This window comes from Populus trichocarpa, chromosome 5, assembly GCF_000002775.5.
Source record: "Populus trichocarpa isolate Nisqually-1 chromosome 5, P.trichocarpa_v4.1, whole genome shotgun sequence".
In the NCBI taxonomy this organism is placed as follows: Eukaryota; Viridiplantae; Streptophyta; class Magnoliopsida; order Malpighiales; family Salicaceae; genus Populus; species Populus trichocarpa.
In genome coordinates, this window is record NC_037289.2 from 22,726,437 (window position 1) to 22,742,732 (window position 16,296).

The 16,296-nt window shown below is 33.0% G+C and overlaps 2 protein-coding genes across 2 annotated transcripts; both read left to right on the plus strand.

The window, feature by feature from the left end:
• Positions 1-551: 551 nt before the first annotated feature.
• Positions 552-6,641, plus strand: LOC7476929 (uncharacterized). The gene is made up of 13 exons (XM_002306826.4): positions 552-1,080; positions 1,262-1,436; positions 1,986-2,069; positions 2,160-2,401; positions 2,518-2,740; positions 3,086-3,165; positions 3,460-3,544; positions 4,466-4,597; positions 4,693-4,806; positions 4,902-4,949; positions 5,802-5,886; positions 5,996-6,052; positions 6,197-6,641. Exons 1-13 carry the CDS (start codon positions 857-859, stop codon positions 6,331-6,333), a joined length of 1,686 nt encoding a protein of 561 aa, XP_002306862.1. The 5' UTR covers positions 552-856; the 3' UTR covers positions 6,334-6,641.
• Positions 6,642-10,089: 3,448 nt separating this feature from the next.
• LOC7476930 (protein SCARECROW) lies at positions 10,090-11,959 on the plus strand. The gene has a single exon (XM_002306827.4). It carries the CDS (start codon positions 10,229-10,231, stop codon positions 11,789-11,791), a length of 1,563 nt encoding a protein of 520 aa, XP_002306863.4. The 5' UTR covers positions 10,090-10,228; the 3' UTR covers positions 11,792-11,959.
• The last annotated feature ends 4,337 nt before the right edge of the window (positions 11,960-16,296 follow it).

Consider the following 16,296-nt stretch of genomic DNA (forward strand, 5'->3'; position numbering starts at 1 on the left):
ATGCAGGTGAAGAAGGGAGTACCTTATAAAGAGACGATCTTCTTACCTTTTCCTCAGAAAAATAGCAAGGTGTCAGTACCAAGAAAATGGGTTTTGAAATCAATTTGTGGTCTGGGGATTGTGTTCTTGGAGAGGAAAAAAATTGGCTTTTGTAATTTCCAAAACAATAAAGACAATGATATTTTACGATATAAACATGGAAAATCAATATATAATATTATAGTTAGTTTGACAGTTTGATTTAAAATATTTACTATAATTAGAAAAAAAAAAAAAAAAAAGACATTGATGTTGTTAAACTCATTGAATCTAACTATGTTTTTAATAATTTGATTTACTGGAATAAATAGAGTTATAACTGACATGGTTAACTCTAATTTTTATTTAAAATAAAATAATATTGTTTTAATAAAAATATTCATTCCAGCTGATTATTAACACAGTGATCCGAACAGTGATATAAAAATGGAAGGTGACGTGGGTGGTCTGCTGGAAGGGCAATGCAACTGCACGCAGTGGATAGATAGAGAAATATTATAAAAAATCACACGCAGACATCCTTCGTCAACAAAACACATACCAATAAATGTATTGATCGATAAATAGAGTTTAACTACACTGCAAATGCCGCACTTGGCGGATCACTCACATTTCCCTCTCTCAATTTTCGCGGTAATCCGATTTCTTTGTTTATCCCCTCTCTACAATTCTGCAGAACAATTGCTACATCATCTTCTCTTCTTCTTCTTCTTCTTTCAAATTTCGCGGTAATCCGATTTCCTATTCTTCTTCTAGATTTTTTTTTTGGATGATTGGTGGCAGAGAGTAGTGTGTGTTTTTTTTTCTGGGTATTGGAATGGATTCGGCAAGGAGTTGGTTTCAAAAGTTTCAACCGCGAGAAAAATTTAGGTCTTCTTCAAGGAGAAAGGAGGGGGGTGATGAAGATAATGAAGATTCGAAATTGGAAATGGATGAGGAAGCTCTTTCCAATGTTACCAAACAGAAAGTTGCTGCGGCTAAGCAGTATATTGAGAATCATTACAAAGAGCAGATGAAGAATCTCCAAGAGAGGAAGGAGCGGTATGCCCCCCCCCCCCCGGTTCTTTCTTTCTTTCACTTGTTAATGATTGTCAGAGATTGAATTACTTGAGCGAGTGTAGTGAATTAGATTTAGTTTGACTAATGATGGAGCTGAAAATGTGGTGGTGTGTCTATGAGTGGAAAGGTTTTTTTTTAAAAAAATTGTGTTTTGTTTTAATAGACGGACTACGTTGGAAAAGAAGTTGGCGGATGCGGATGTGTCCGAGGAAGATCAAAGCAACTTACTTAAATTCTTGGAGAAGAAGGAAACTGAATACATGCGGCTTCAGAGGCATAAAATGGGTGTTGATGATTTTGAATTATTGACAATGATCGGCAAGGGTGCTTTCGGGGAGGTATACATAGTTCGTTTCTGTAATTTACCTGGTTTTTTATTCTATTGTAGCTTGATCTTTAAGGGTTTTGCTTATGGTTTTTCAAACTATTTGTACTCTCTCGATCTAAAGTGCCTGTGTTTTGTAGTGTCAGATTTAGAATGTTTGTGTGTTTGCAATAGGCATGCTAGAGTAGTGATGATATTTGAGGCTCCTCTCTGTGGAGCTTCAAAGGCTGTGGCCGGTATGATTTTCTGTGAAAATGAACGGTATTTGTGTGTTAGTTTTGTTTTTTATATATATATAATGTGCTCCGTGAATAATTACGTTGTCCCATGATGTCCACTAGGCATTTTCATGAATCAGAAGCTGTAGAGAATTACCTGGCTTTCCATGCACTAGTTTTTTCTTTCCAAGCGGTGATTTTGTGTTATGCCTATGCCTTGTAAATATGATTTGTTTTATTAATTATTGCATTCGATGTTCATTTGTTTTCAGGAAATATTTTACCGCTGGTTGCTTTTCTGCTATAAGCTTATGGTTGATATAAAGTTTGCTTTTTATGAGCAGGTCAGAGTCTGTAGAGAAAAAACAACCGGTCATGTGTACGCAATGAAAAAGCTTAAGAAATCAGAGATGTTGCGTAGGGGCCAGGTGAATGTTTATCTTGCCTGGTCAATGATATATATCTCTGAGGCCTAGTACCCTGTGTTCAATACCAGTTGGCTTCACTATCTTTTCCAGGTTGAGCATGTTAAAGCTGAGAGGAATCTGCTTGCAGAGGTTGACAGCAATTGCATCGTCAAACTATACTGTTCTTTTCAAGATGACGAGTTTCTCTACCTTATCATGGAATATTTGCCTGGTGGAGATATGATGACTTTACTTATGAGAAAAGATACCTTGACAGAAGATGAAGCTAGATTTTATGTTGGAGAAACAATTTTAGCTATTGAATCTATCCACAAACATAATTACATCCACAGGTTTATGATTAAACATTAAAAAAAATTAATAATATTTTGAGGTGTTTTTTACTAATGAGAATGTATTGGCCTGTGAAATATAGATTAAAGTTATTTTTTATGTATCTTCTTTATAGGGATATTAAACCCGACAACCTGCTACTTGATAGACATGGGCACTTGAGGCTATCTGATTTTGGACTATGTAAACCATTAGACTGCAGTACCATCCAAGAAGGAGATTTTTCAGTAGTAAACAACAATGGTAATGAGACTACACAGAATGGGGAGCGCCCAGCAGCTCCAAAGCGCACACAGCAAGAACAACTGCAACATTGGCAGAAGAATAGGAGGATGCTTGTAAGTTTCCTGCCATTCTGTGTCCGAAATCTTCATCTATGCATGTGTATCTGATTGTTCCAACAGACCATACCGATTTAAAATCTTGCATGGATCCTTTAGTCTCTCTGAGCTGCATTCCCTCCTCCTTGGTGATTTGAAGAACGTGTTTTAAAAATGATAGAAATGTTAGCACACAATGGAGAAATGCACCCTGTGTGGATTGTGTCATAAAGTCTTAGAAGTGAATTTGCTTCTTTTATTTTGGCTTTTCAAAACGTGGTGCATGAGGTTTGTGTGTATTTTTTGAAGACCAAAAGACTGCCTTCTTGTTTCCCCTTATCTAACTGTTGTTGGGCACTGCAGGCTTATTCTACTGTGGGTACACCTGACTATATTGCTCCAGAAGTACTGTTGAAGAAAGGTTATGGAATGGAGTGTGATTGGTTAGTAGTTCTTTACATTCTGATGGGCATGGAAATGGATTAATTTTATAGCTTTTTGCATAGCAATTTTCGTGCTGACTGTGAATATGAAAGTTCTCGTCAGCATATTGACACCATGATCCCATTTTTTTGTGTTTAGTAGTATTGATGACTTCATGGTGGGAAATAACTTACGCCTTCAAATGTTATTGGCAGCAAGTCTGGATAATTTATTGCTTACTGCATATCTGTAGATGCACTAATTTTCTCCAGAGTAGTTTAGGCTACTGGGACACTGATAGTTAACATTTGCAGGTGGTCACTTGGTGCTATTATGTACGAAATGCTTGTAGGTTATCCGCCTTTTTATTCAGATGATCCAATGTCAACATGTAGAAAGGTAAGTGGGACATATTGCTAGTTAGTATTTTTTGTTGTCAACTTTGCATCGTTATGTTTTTTTTATTGTACAGTTCTGTGCTGCATGTCTTTCTAGATCATGTTTACTGTGTCTCTTGCCTGTACAATTACTTCAAAGATAAATTTCACACAGCTACAGATTAGAAATCACTGCTGTTATTTTTTGTTTATTTTAAACTGAACCATAGCTATACTATATTGTTTCTGAGCCGGATTGTACATCACTGGTATCTCATGTATAATATAAAGATCCAATCTTTACTCAGGTGAGTCTTTTGGGTTGCATATCAAAGTTGATCTATGTTTGGGTGCGTACATGTATTCATGCATAAAACTTTCTTTCCAATTATGATTGTTATATTTGCATATTCAAAGTAGCCAATGATTTTGCCTTTTCTGTATTTGGTTAATAGGAGTGCAGTTTTCTTAGGCCACATAAGTTGTGGGTGCTTTTCTTGATTGGATCAATATGTTAACTGGGCACTACTGATGTATACTTAATATTGTGGGTTTTAAAAATATTTAGTGTGCATCACTTTGCTAATAAGAGTGAAAGAAATCAGGGAAGTTTGTTTTATAGAATATTCTATAGAAATAAATTTTTCTTTGTAGGATCTTCTGTGGTGAATTCTTTTAACTCCTTTTTTTTATTTTACCCCTAATAATTGTTCCTTTGATTTCATGACAAGTCATTCTGGTGCAGCATGATATTCATCAGGTGGTGCGCTTTGTGTTTTGTTATCGTTTCATAGAGCAAAGCTAGTTTGTCTCATATTTTGAACGTGAACAAAAGCATAGATTTTCTTCAAAATTGTTCCCATAAAATAAAAATAAAAACTTCAAAGATAAATGAACAGGAAAAAATCCAAGTTAATGCTGTAAAATTTCCCCTTTTATGCAGATAGTAAACTGGAGAACACATTTGAAATTTCCAGAAGAAGCAAAATTATCTCCAGAGGCAAAAGATATCATTAGCAAACTCTTGTGTAATGTCAGCCACAGATTGGGAACAAATGGCGCAGATGAAATAAAGGTGTTGTATGGTGTGTCCTTTTCTGAATACTTGGATTTGTTAGGTATGGTGGTTACAAATAAAAATAATTACATTCCTTCCTCTTCCTTTTGCAGGCTCATCCATGGTTTGATGGCGTTGAATGGGATAAGCTTTATCAGATGGAAGCTGCATTTATTCCTGAGGTCAAGGATGATCTGGATACTCAAAATTTTGAAAATTTTGAAGAGGTATTGACATCTTTAAATTTTTTTATTGGTTTTGTGAACCATCTGTGATTGTTGCTCACTTTGCTTCTATTTTTTCTGCTTGCTTTGCTCTGCAGTCTGAGAACCAAACTCAAACTACATCTAAAACTGGTCCATGGAGAAAGGTCAGTTTAAGTCTTGAAGATTATTTTTACTACTCTGGTCCTCTTTAATTTTGATTTACAAATAAGATTATTAGTGCCATTATTTGTCATATCATTGTATTGTTCTTTGTTGCTTCAAACTGTGAAGTGGTTGATTCCTTGAATATGAGAAGTTTTCCCCTTCAGCAAACTAGAAATTTTCATCTTGAAACAGAGAGAATTAAAGTTATTGTAGCTGTTTTTGCTTCAAGTGTTATACGAGTTTTGTTCTTGGAAACCCAGCAGTTTCTGTGGTGAAGAATTCTAGCCACATATAGTCCATGTGATTGCGTCTAGGATTAAATTTCCTCTCTTTTTTTGCTCTTTTTTCCTCGTTGTTGAAATGTAAACACGTTATAAAAATAGCACTTAAATACCCTAAAAAGCTATATATATAAAAAAAAGCACTCCTAGTAGCAGTGCAAAATGATTTGCTGCAGTTTGAACTTGTGGATGTGCCTATAATCTTCTCTTATTCAGAAGATATTCTATGAAATAAGGATAAAAGGATGTTCCACCTAAAGTTGCATAGTGGTTATTGCATCTGCATTGGTACATACAATGTTACATCAATCTTATAAAAGTAAACTGAGGGCTGATGTTTCAAATTCCTGTAATGCGTTTGTCTAGAGTTAACACTTTCCGTATGATTTAAACAGTTTTGGTTGTTTTATTTGCAACGCAACATCTTTATCTTAAGAACTCCTCCCTAGCCTGCCTATCTCTTGTCAAGTTCCTGTAATGATTTACCTTTTTTTTTTATTATAGGTGCTTTTTACCTCTCCTTTCCTGTTCTCCCATTCTTCTTCTCACGTTCTTACCTCTACATTGCAGATGCTCTCATCTAAGGACATCAATTTTGTGGGCTATACATACAAGAACTTTGAGATTGTGAATGATTATCAAGTTCCAGGGATGGGTAATTCTCTAGTATTTTCAACTGCATTGTAAAGCTTGTTGTGGTTTCAGTTTGGGCATATATTGATGAATGTGCTTGAAACATGATTTTGATCTGTTCTCATTTGTAGCCGACTTGAAGAAGAAAGACACTAAACCGAAGAGACCATCTGTCAAGTCACTTTTTGGTAGGCCGATTCCTGTTCCCAATTTATTTCTTGGAAACATGCATTATGATCACCCTTTAAGTTCCCATCTCAAATTCCTGACTGTCATTTAATTTCATTTGTAATGATACTGTTTCTTCAACCTTTTTGCCTTTACCTGTGCAGAAGGTGAATCGGAGGCATCAGAATCATCAGATATAGCCCCTTGTGATGAGAATGCTCAAGGGAGCTTCCTAAACCTCTTGCCTCCACATCTAGAAGTAACTCGAAAGCAGAGCAAAACCGCAATTAGATTTCATTGATGCTGCCTTCTGCATTTGCAGTTGATGTTGACAGTTAAAGCTTCAAGTGCTGGGTTTTGAGGCAACTTTTAGCTTTAGCCCTCCTCGGGCAATTAGGGGTGCAAGTTTTTTTTTTTTGGTTAAAAAAAATATCGATCAAGACAGGACCAAAGAGTAAATGCTAATTCACTCACTATTTTAACGTAATTTTTTCTTTTCTTTTCTTTTTTCAGGCTCAAAAATGTACAAAACTACTCTTACCTCATACCATGTATACGTATACATGTGTTCTTCGGATTTATAATAGCAAAATGAAAATTCAATACCAACTGGATAATCTGTTTGCTTAGATATTGAAGTACTGTTTAAGCGTGTGTATAGTATTGTGGTGTTCAATGTTTTTGAAAAAATTCAATTTAATGCTTTTTTAAATTAAACACAATTTTAAAACAGATCAAAAAATAAAAACTACTTCACTTTCGTGTGTGATGGATGCTCAATGGTTGCAGAAATTTGCTCTATTACTTCCAGTCCCTGCTATTAATGATTCAAACTAAGATTTCCTCAGTAAGCTTCCTTGAAACCTGTTTTTTTTATTCAGAGTTTTGTTTGACCCCTTTAAGGGAGTAAATTATAACTTAGTCCTTGTAGTTTAAGCAAACTAATTGTTTAATCCTTGTAGTTTAAGAATATATATTTTGAAATTTAATTCTTTTGTTAATTCCACGTTTGTTTTTTTTTTTTTTTTTCTTGACGAATAGAGAAATAGAATTGGGGAAATTGGGAAATTTACCTTGGAAAAAAGTTATTTTTGGAATAAAAAAACTACAAAACTAGAGATAGTGAATGTCTGTAATGGGACAATTTAATTATTTGTGATACTATATGTATTAATTAATTAGTTTTGCTACGCTACAAGGACTAAGTTATAACTAACACCTCTTTAAGGACATAAACCCGTGCTACCTCTCCTCTCCTTTACAGGGGATCGCTACCCGTGGAACTAAAAGCTATATTTTGATAAATTATTTTAAATTATAATTGTTGAACTTGATTCAGGAATTAATTTGGAAAAAAAAATAAATTATTGGAGGAGTTTGTAAAATATTAAATTAATTTAATTCAGTTATTTTTATTAAAATAATATTTTTTTTAAATCATGAAATTTAATTATATTAAATTTTATAATTTTCTTTGATTTCTTTTCTTAGTCTCAACATTAAAACTAAAAGTTTGTAAAGTTAACTTGAATTAATTTATATTTTTTTTATAATCATATTTATTTTTTTTATTATCTAATTAGATTATACTTACTTTTTTTTCTCTCAATCAAGTTTACACTCCCGATTATTTTTAAAAATATATATATACTTGCATTACTTAAAAATATATTAAAAAAAAATCCATGCATTATTAAAAATATATTTTTTAAAAAAAAAATCCAGCTCAAAGTAGATGACATGCTAACAACGACTAAAGAAGTAAGGACGTGTTCCCCTTCTTTCGGGCAGTCACATCGCCACGACAAGAAGTGGAGGAAGGCACTGTCTGTCACATTGAGCTGTTCTAGAGTAAAGGTAACGGTAAATTCCAAGTGCATCGCTGTGTACTCTGCGCGACAATTAATCCCCCCAAAAGAACCTTACCCCATACCCATAGGGCAATTTATTTAATAAATAGAAGACTATATACGATGATATATAATCCTATCTCCATCGACATTGATACACTACGTCAATAAGGAATCCATGTCCAAGCTCCACAGCCAAACTATGCCCTGCTCACTGCTTGCCTCAGTCGCTGCAGTGGATCTAGAGAGACTACATGAATGCCATCTGTCATCGTGTTAATGCCCATTTGGAATCCAATGCCGACATCATTTATCACATCAACTACACTAATTACTCAACTTTAATCTAGTTTGGGCCCTCTAATATATAATTAACATGCATGATTAATTAATTCTTGAGCCAACATTGACGTTTTGACCGGTCACTTTTGCAGACAGTTTCAACGTTTTGATTGGCCATTCTGGCAGATAATTTCTCCATCTTTTCTTTAGCAAGTTAGGAGCCTTCAAAAGACGTGAAAATAAACAAAACCCTCCTTCGTTTCTACTCACAAAGGGGTTGAAACAAGACATGGATGCATGCATGTACATGTTTCCGATCATATACATTAACTTAATTGGCAAGGCAAGTACTAGACAAAATCTGGGATAATTTGGCGTGTGAAAATGAAGTTACTAGCTAAGGGGGATTCAAAAAATTATATATATGTATGTATGTATGTATGTATGTATGTATTGCAGTGCTTGTTTAACGTGGAAAGCAATTTCTTGTTGAGTGTGTTAGGGTTTTAAGCATACAAAACTCTTGTAGCTAGCAGGCCAAGACTGATTGACCAACCGTTTGATTATCAAGTTTTGAGGTTTTGACCCCCTTGACAGATTCCATTTGAATTAACTACTGGTTTGTTTTGATTGGCCATCCATAATTTCTATATATACTTTGCTAACTATATAATTAATTAATTCAGCAATATATATATTGCATTAATCCACACATATCTACATAGATACCTATAAACATAGTGCATAATTAAATTAAACTCTCGGCCAAACCATTACGTCAAGCAATGCGTATGGAGGAATAAACAAATTAATTGTTTTGGATCGAAAGTGAAAGACATAGCACATATGATTGGTATCTACAACCAGAAACCTTGGGAGGCATACTTCTGTATGTACGCGTATATCGATGGATGTCGCATGTTGCTGCATGCTGCACGTACGTTGTTAACAATATTCTAGCTGCAGGGAGGAGATTTTTTATATATAAATACCAAAAAGTTCGTAAAATTATAAAAAAAATGTATTCTTTTAAAGAAAAATTTTATAAAATTTTATTTTTTTAAAAAAAATAACTAGTTTATATAATTGGATAAACCAAGTGGTTAATTTAGCTAAAAATTCATAGTGAAGTTACATGTTAAATTATCGCATTTTAGAAAGGCAACATGTATAAATATTATTATATTTTTGAAAAACAACAAGATAGTTGTTGTGCTTAAAAATAATAATATTTAGTAAATATTAAATATGTTATTTTATCTATTTTTATTCAAATGGTGTTATTACTCAGAAACTACTTCTAATTAAGTCGCGAGCTAATTTAACAAAAAAAAAATCAAGAGAAATAGCTAAGTATTTCAACAGTAGAAACTAAAAATACTTGATCATCTGGGCTTGATGACTCTTCCCTGTGTCGATATATAATAGTATTCTTTGATAGCAATCAATCAAGTATACTTTTTCTATATATCTAACTGTCATTTTGGCACAAGAAAGTGGTTTCATGGTGTTGTAGCTAGCTTGATAAGAACTAACACGTGCATATCTATGTCAGAACGACAAGGCTGTCTCTCCATTAAAGATTAAATCAACATATATATTGATTGATAATTAATTCTCAATTCCCTTCTCATGACTTGTACTCCTGCTTTTATTCCACTAAATAATTAATTTGCTATATATCCACAAGTCTTGATCTTAAATTTAAGGTTAATTTTCATTACTTGTATAATACTCTTAGAAATCTGATTAATTTATATATATAATAATGAAGAAATCACTACCAAACCGACGTGTTTTTGGCATCTAATTACTTAACTTTATCTGTATGTCTGACTATGCCGGCCATCCTGTTGTATATATTAAATTAGTGTCGCCATTTTTTTTTGTTATATCATGGACCATTTCTTTGGTCATCACACCTTTGCCTAAGCTTTCCCCTTTAAAAATGGACTCCAACTCTCCTTTACACCCTCCCTCCATCTCCACTGTCTCTCTGACCCCCTTCTCTCTAGTTCATATAGCCTGAAGTTTAAGCTTATATAGCAGCTAATTATATATTGAATGATGAAGGGAGCATACGAAGTGGTTCATGGGGCTCTTAATATGATACAGCCCCATGAAACATGGGACTATGCCTCTGTAGGATTCCCGGCTCCAATTTCGAACCCCTTTCCAAAGCCTGCAGTGATTGAAAATCGATGCCTAAACTTGGAGAGGAATGAGCTCTCTGAGTGGGTTGAACATGTAACCAAGCAGCTCATTGATGACTTGCCGGATATAGCAACTGATCATGATGAAAGCTTGCAAACAGACACAACAACGGTCTATGGGGGCAACGATATTGTCTCGTCACTCTTGGGTGAGTTTAGGCCAAAGAAATATATGAGGAGAAGCTATTTTGATGGAAATGGGGAAGAGCTCCAATGGAGCCATGAGCTTGGAGTACACCAAACAAACATTTCTGAAAAAGAAGGGAGCACTAGATCACCAAGCATGAGTAGGATAGATGAAAATGGTTTGAGCTTAATAACCCTTCTTTTGGAGTGTGCTGTTGCTATATCAGTCGATAATCTTGGTGAAGCTCATAGAATGTTGCTTGAGCTGACCCAGATGGCTTCTCCTTACGGCCCTTCTTGTGCTGAAAGGGTTGTGGCTTATTTTTCTAAGGCCATGGGTAGTAGGGTTATTAACTCATGGCTAGGTATTTGCTCTCCGTTAATCAACCACAAGAGCATTCATGGCGCCTTCCAAGTCTTCAACAATGCCTCTCCTTTTATCAAATTTGCTCACTTCACCTCCAACCAATCAATCCTAGAAGCTTTTCATCGCCGCGATAGGGTTCACGTAATTGACCTCGATATCATGCAAGGCTTGCAATGGCCGGCCTTATTTCACATCCTAGCCACCAGAATTGACGGTCCACCCCAAGTTCGAATGACCGGCATGGGCACATCAATGGAACTCTTACTGGAGACTGGGAGACAACTTTCCAATTTCGCTAAGCGACTTGGAATGTCGTTTGAGTTCCACCCAATTGCAAAGAAATTTGGAGAAATTGATGCCTCGATGGTGCCACTCAGGAGAGGTGAAACAGTAGCCGTGCATTGGCTACAGCATACCCTCTATGATGCCACAGGACCTGATTGGAAGACATTGAGACTACTCGAAGCAGTGGCCCCAAGAGTGATCACTCTAGTTGAGCAAGACATCTCACATGGTGGATCTTTCTTGGACCGTTTCGTAGGCTCTCTGCATTACTACTCAACATTGTTTGATTCCCTCGGTGCATATTTGCCTTGCGATGATCCTGGCAGGCACCGCATAGAGCATTGCCTTCTCTACAGAGAAATCAATAATATATTGGCAATAGGAGGGCCTGCAAGAAGCGGCGAGGACAAGTTCAGGCAATGGAGAAGTGAGCTAGCTAGAAGCTCGTTCATGCAGGTGCCAATGAGTGGAAACTCAATGGCCCAAGCACAGCTTATACTGAACATGTTCCCTCCCGCTCATGGCTATAACCTTGAACAAGGAGAGGGAACATTGAGGCTGGGTTGGAAGGATACTAGCTTGTTCACTGCATCTGCTTGGACTACACGTGCTTCTAGATGGCCTCTAATTAATTAAAATGTTTTTTTTTTTGTGTGTGTGTTTTAGTAATTAAGCTGGGATTAATATATAATTAATTGCCTGTGGGATTCAAATATGTAAATGCTAGCTATCTTCATTTAATCCAACTGTAGAAATTATGTTGAAGGACATGGCCCTTAATTACAAGGGTATATACTTTTCGAATCCAAGCACCTAAGCTAACGCTAGCTATACATATTGTCCATCAAAAAAGCTTGTCTGTTCTGTATCACAGAAGCTGATTAATCTGATTTCTGGCTACATCTTATTTGTTATCAAATTGCATGATTTGTTTTGCAGTGTGTTTTAAAGTATTATTTGTTTGAAAATATTTTTTATTTTAATTTTAATATTAACATATTAAAATTATTAAAAAATATTTTTTTAATATTTTTTCAAACCAGTAAAACTCATTTTTAAAATGTATTTAAACACAATTCCAAATACAAAAACAAATGATGTAAAGCAATATATACATTTCTTTCAAGCAGACTTTATTTTGATTCACCGTCACCCTCTTAATTTATTAAATCCAAAATTTTAACCGTTTGATTAAATATAATCAGTATGTGTTTTGTCCCCAAAAAGTTAATTGGTGATTTTTAATTAAATTATCCTTCAACATATCTTTATATTTTTTTTTCATGAAGATTAAATCGCTTTGAATCGAATTTTAAATATGCTATTAATTCAAAATGAAATATATTTATAAAAAATATATATTTTTTAAGATTCAAACCTGGATGGTGCATGAGAAGTTAATCATTTTACCAACAATGGAAATCAAACATCTAAAGACGAAATGATAGCAATTAAATCTAACTCGACCAATGAATTGAATTAAATTCCAGGTCATGATTTGGATAGATTAATCTGAGTTGATTTACGGTTTCATTTTAATTTTTTTAAAATCAAAATAATATTGTTTTTAAAAAAAAATCAAGTTTTGACTGAATTAAAAGCTAACATAAGTTAAACTAAATCAAGTTTAAATTAATTTTTTTTACACCCAACTTAGCTTAAAATGAGTCCGTCAGATTTCAAGTCAACTTGCTCGGGCTAAATTAGGTTTAATAATTGTGGGTGAAATTCTAATTGCTAAGTCGGAAACAATCGGAGTGAAGGGCTGAGCAGTAATAGTGTTCTTGGAGCTTAGGATTCTCCGGGTGCATGTGGCTTTTGAATTATAAGGAGCAAATGTATCTCAACATATCTAAAGAGGCCCAGATGCAATGAATAAACCATAGAAAGATAGTTACAAGTTACAGTGCATCAGGTTAGGATTCAACATGGATATGTGGTGAAGACTTTCACGTTGCTTTGCAATGGGTTCGATAATTTTGTTTTTCAGAAAAAAAAAAAAAAAACAAATATGTAAACTTCTTCAACATGTTTTTGGCCTGAGAAGAGTTCCAATCAAATATTAAAATGCTTATGTATAAATTTAATTAAATAACTTAGAAATTATTTGTGTTAATAAATATGAAAAATTGATAATTAAAAAATAAATTATTTTAAAAAAAATAATGAATAAAAAACTCGAGATAATTCAGGTTATTTTTTAAATCAGCGATAAAATATATAGAAAGCACATGAAAAAATAATGGAGCCCAATTTGTATTAAATAAATATTGAATAATAAAATTGAAAAAATATAAGATTAAAAAAAAAAAAGCAAGTCCAAGCTAATCTTCTAGACCCGGGTTAATCTTCCAAACTTGCAAGATCCTAAACTTGAGCTAAATCAATAAGCTAAATTCTTAACCAATTTAATAGAAAAAATACAATTAAAAAAATAAAGATCAAATTTGATAGGAAAAGAAAATAAAGGAGGGAATCGTTAAAAAAATTCACAATAAAAATTAATACGAACAAAACAAATAGCAATAAAAAAATAGGGACCAAATATGATATGCAAAAAAATTGAAGGATGAAATTGAAAAAAAAATAATTTTTAAAACTACTTCCAATAAAACAAACACCAGTCAAAAGAATAGGGACAAAATCTGATGAAAAAACAAATTGAAGAGCTGTTTGAAAATTTGAAGGTTTATGCGTGAAAATCGAGGAGGAGAGAAAAAAAAAAGGCCATTGACTTCCAACCAAAGTTCTGACCATCACACGTGCCGTATGGAAATGAAGAAGTTGTCGAGAGGATTTGAAATGCCGCTCTTGTAATTAGTGTTTGGCTGCTGAGTGATGCCGCACATGTCGCTCTAACAATGAGGCCACCACTACGTACAATGTATATATCAATTATTTTTTAAAATAATATTTATATTTTCACAATTCTAAAATTGCCCCTCCACTGATATCATAATAAAAAAAAACCCAAATGAAAATATAAAAACTCCCTCAATATATTTAAGTTAAAGAAAATTATATTGTAAAAGGATATTTTTAAAACTCAACCCTAACTCACCATGTTAAACCGAGTTCAATAATATTGTCTCCCACTTGACATAAAATGCTGTATTTTTTTATTATTATTAATATAGATGTTCAGGCTAGCTTGAACGTGCCTCGACTAATCTCACATGCCCTAAAGTTAACGATCATGCAAGCTTCCAGTGACCATTATATTAGCAACCACATGACTCGAACCTGAAACCACATGGAGAACAAATCTTTTGATCTCAGGTTTTTATTACTAGACCATCTATTATATGGTTAAAACTATATAGTAAATAGAATTCACCTGCGTACATGTATATTAAAAAAAAGGTCAACAAAAGGCGTTAAGAAAAGTTCATGGATGCTTCATGGAAATTAAAATAAATCGAGAACATCTACGAATATTTTACTCTGGTCCTCCATGTCTAATCCACTGACAGGTTGGATTACTACTCATTAATTTTATCGGCACAAAGAATTGTACGAAGATGTTGTGATTAGCAGTTAGCATAACGTGGAGTCGTGGAAAACATTGCCCAAACAAAGATAGTTTGATTTTTTCCTATTTTAAAAACATGATATTTACTCATGTTTATAAAAATATCATAATTATATATTATATTTTTAAAGTGTTATATTAACTAAATATCACTCCTATGAAGCATGACAACTTAGAATATCACGTTTCACAAGCGTAGTGTTAATTAAAATTTAAACAGATCGAATACATAATGTTGTTTCTATCACGAAAAAAATAATTATCACTCTCATTTATCTCCTAAAAAACTCCTTAAACACTTAGATTTTACTCTTAAATCAGCCAAAAAATAAACTTATCTTGGTCTTTAAGTATCATTTGATGTTTTTGTGTTAAAAATCCATCATTCCCTTTGCTTTCACCACCGTTGCTGCATCTACCCCAGCTATTCTTGTAGTCCTATAAGCAAAGTAAACATACTACATTGCTATTAATTTGTATTTGGTTTGGTTGAAATCAAATATTGTTTAAGTTGAATTTTGAGTTTATGGTGAATTTAGAGTTTGTTGAATTAATGATAAATTAGTTAAAAATACATTTAATTAGAGTTTATTTGATATAGTTAAACATGAAAATAAGTTGAATTATTAATGAATTAATTATGTGTTGCATTTAATCTGGGTTAAGTTGCTAAAATAAGAATTTTATATATATAATTGGAATCGGCTAATAATGTAGTTAAATATGCATATACATTCATGCAATAAAGTATATATGTAGTTGAATTATGACGAATTACATGTCTTGTTAAATTGTTGATAAGTTGATGAAATTAATATTTTTTTTAAATTAAATTAATTTTCTATAAATTTGCGTTTGATTTAATGCAATTGAGCATGAAAAAAATTGATTGATAATGTATCATGAATTATGTTTAATTTTTGTTAAGTTTGTTTTAACGTTAAATTTTAATGTTAACTCTCTAAAATTATAAAATAAACAAAATTTCATATTGATGAAAACTATAATTTTATAAACTTTTTCAGATTTAAAACACATAAATAACTCAAAACCTTACAATAGCCAAATAGATCTGATCATTTTGATTATAGTCTAGACGTTTCATCAAATATTCAGACGATTCTAAAAACAGTTGTGAATCGTAACATTTTAATAATATCGCGTTTTAAAAATATAATATCTTCAAACTCTGCTATTTAATCCAAAAAAAAAATTATCCTATACTTTTAGCATTTAATTATATTTTCGGTATTCATCCAAAAAGATAAAGTTTAAGATAAAACAAAACAAAAAAAAAAACAAATGACATTGACACTGTTAGGAAACGTGGAAACAGGTTGCGTAATTAACTTCTCCAGCCAAATTCTCAATCTCATTGCACTGATGAACTATCCACGAGTTGTTACCTTTCGCGCGCTCGTGTGTGTATATATTATTTTTAAAAAAAAAAATATTCTAACTATTTTATAATTTATTTATTTTTATATTTATCCTTCATGTATTTAAAAAAATTAATCTACTTCCTAAACTTTTATACGCGCATAATAATTTATATCATAAATTATATTATAATTTAGTTTATTTTACCCTCATCATCAAATATATAAAT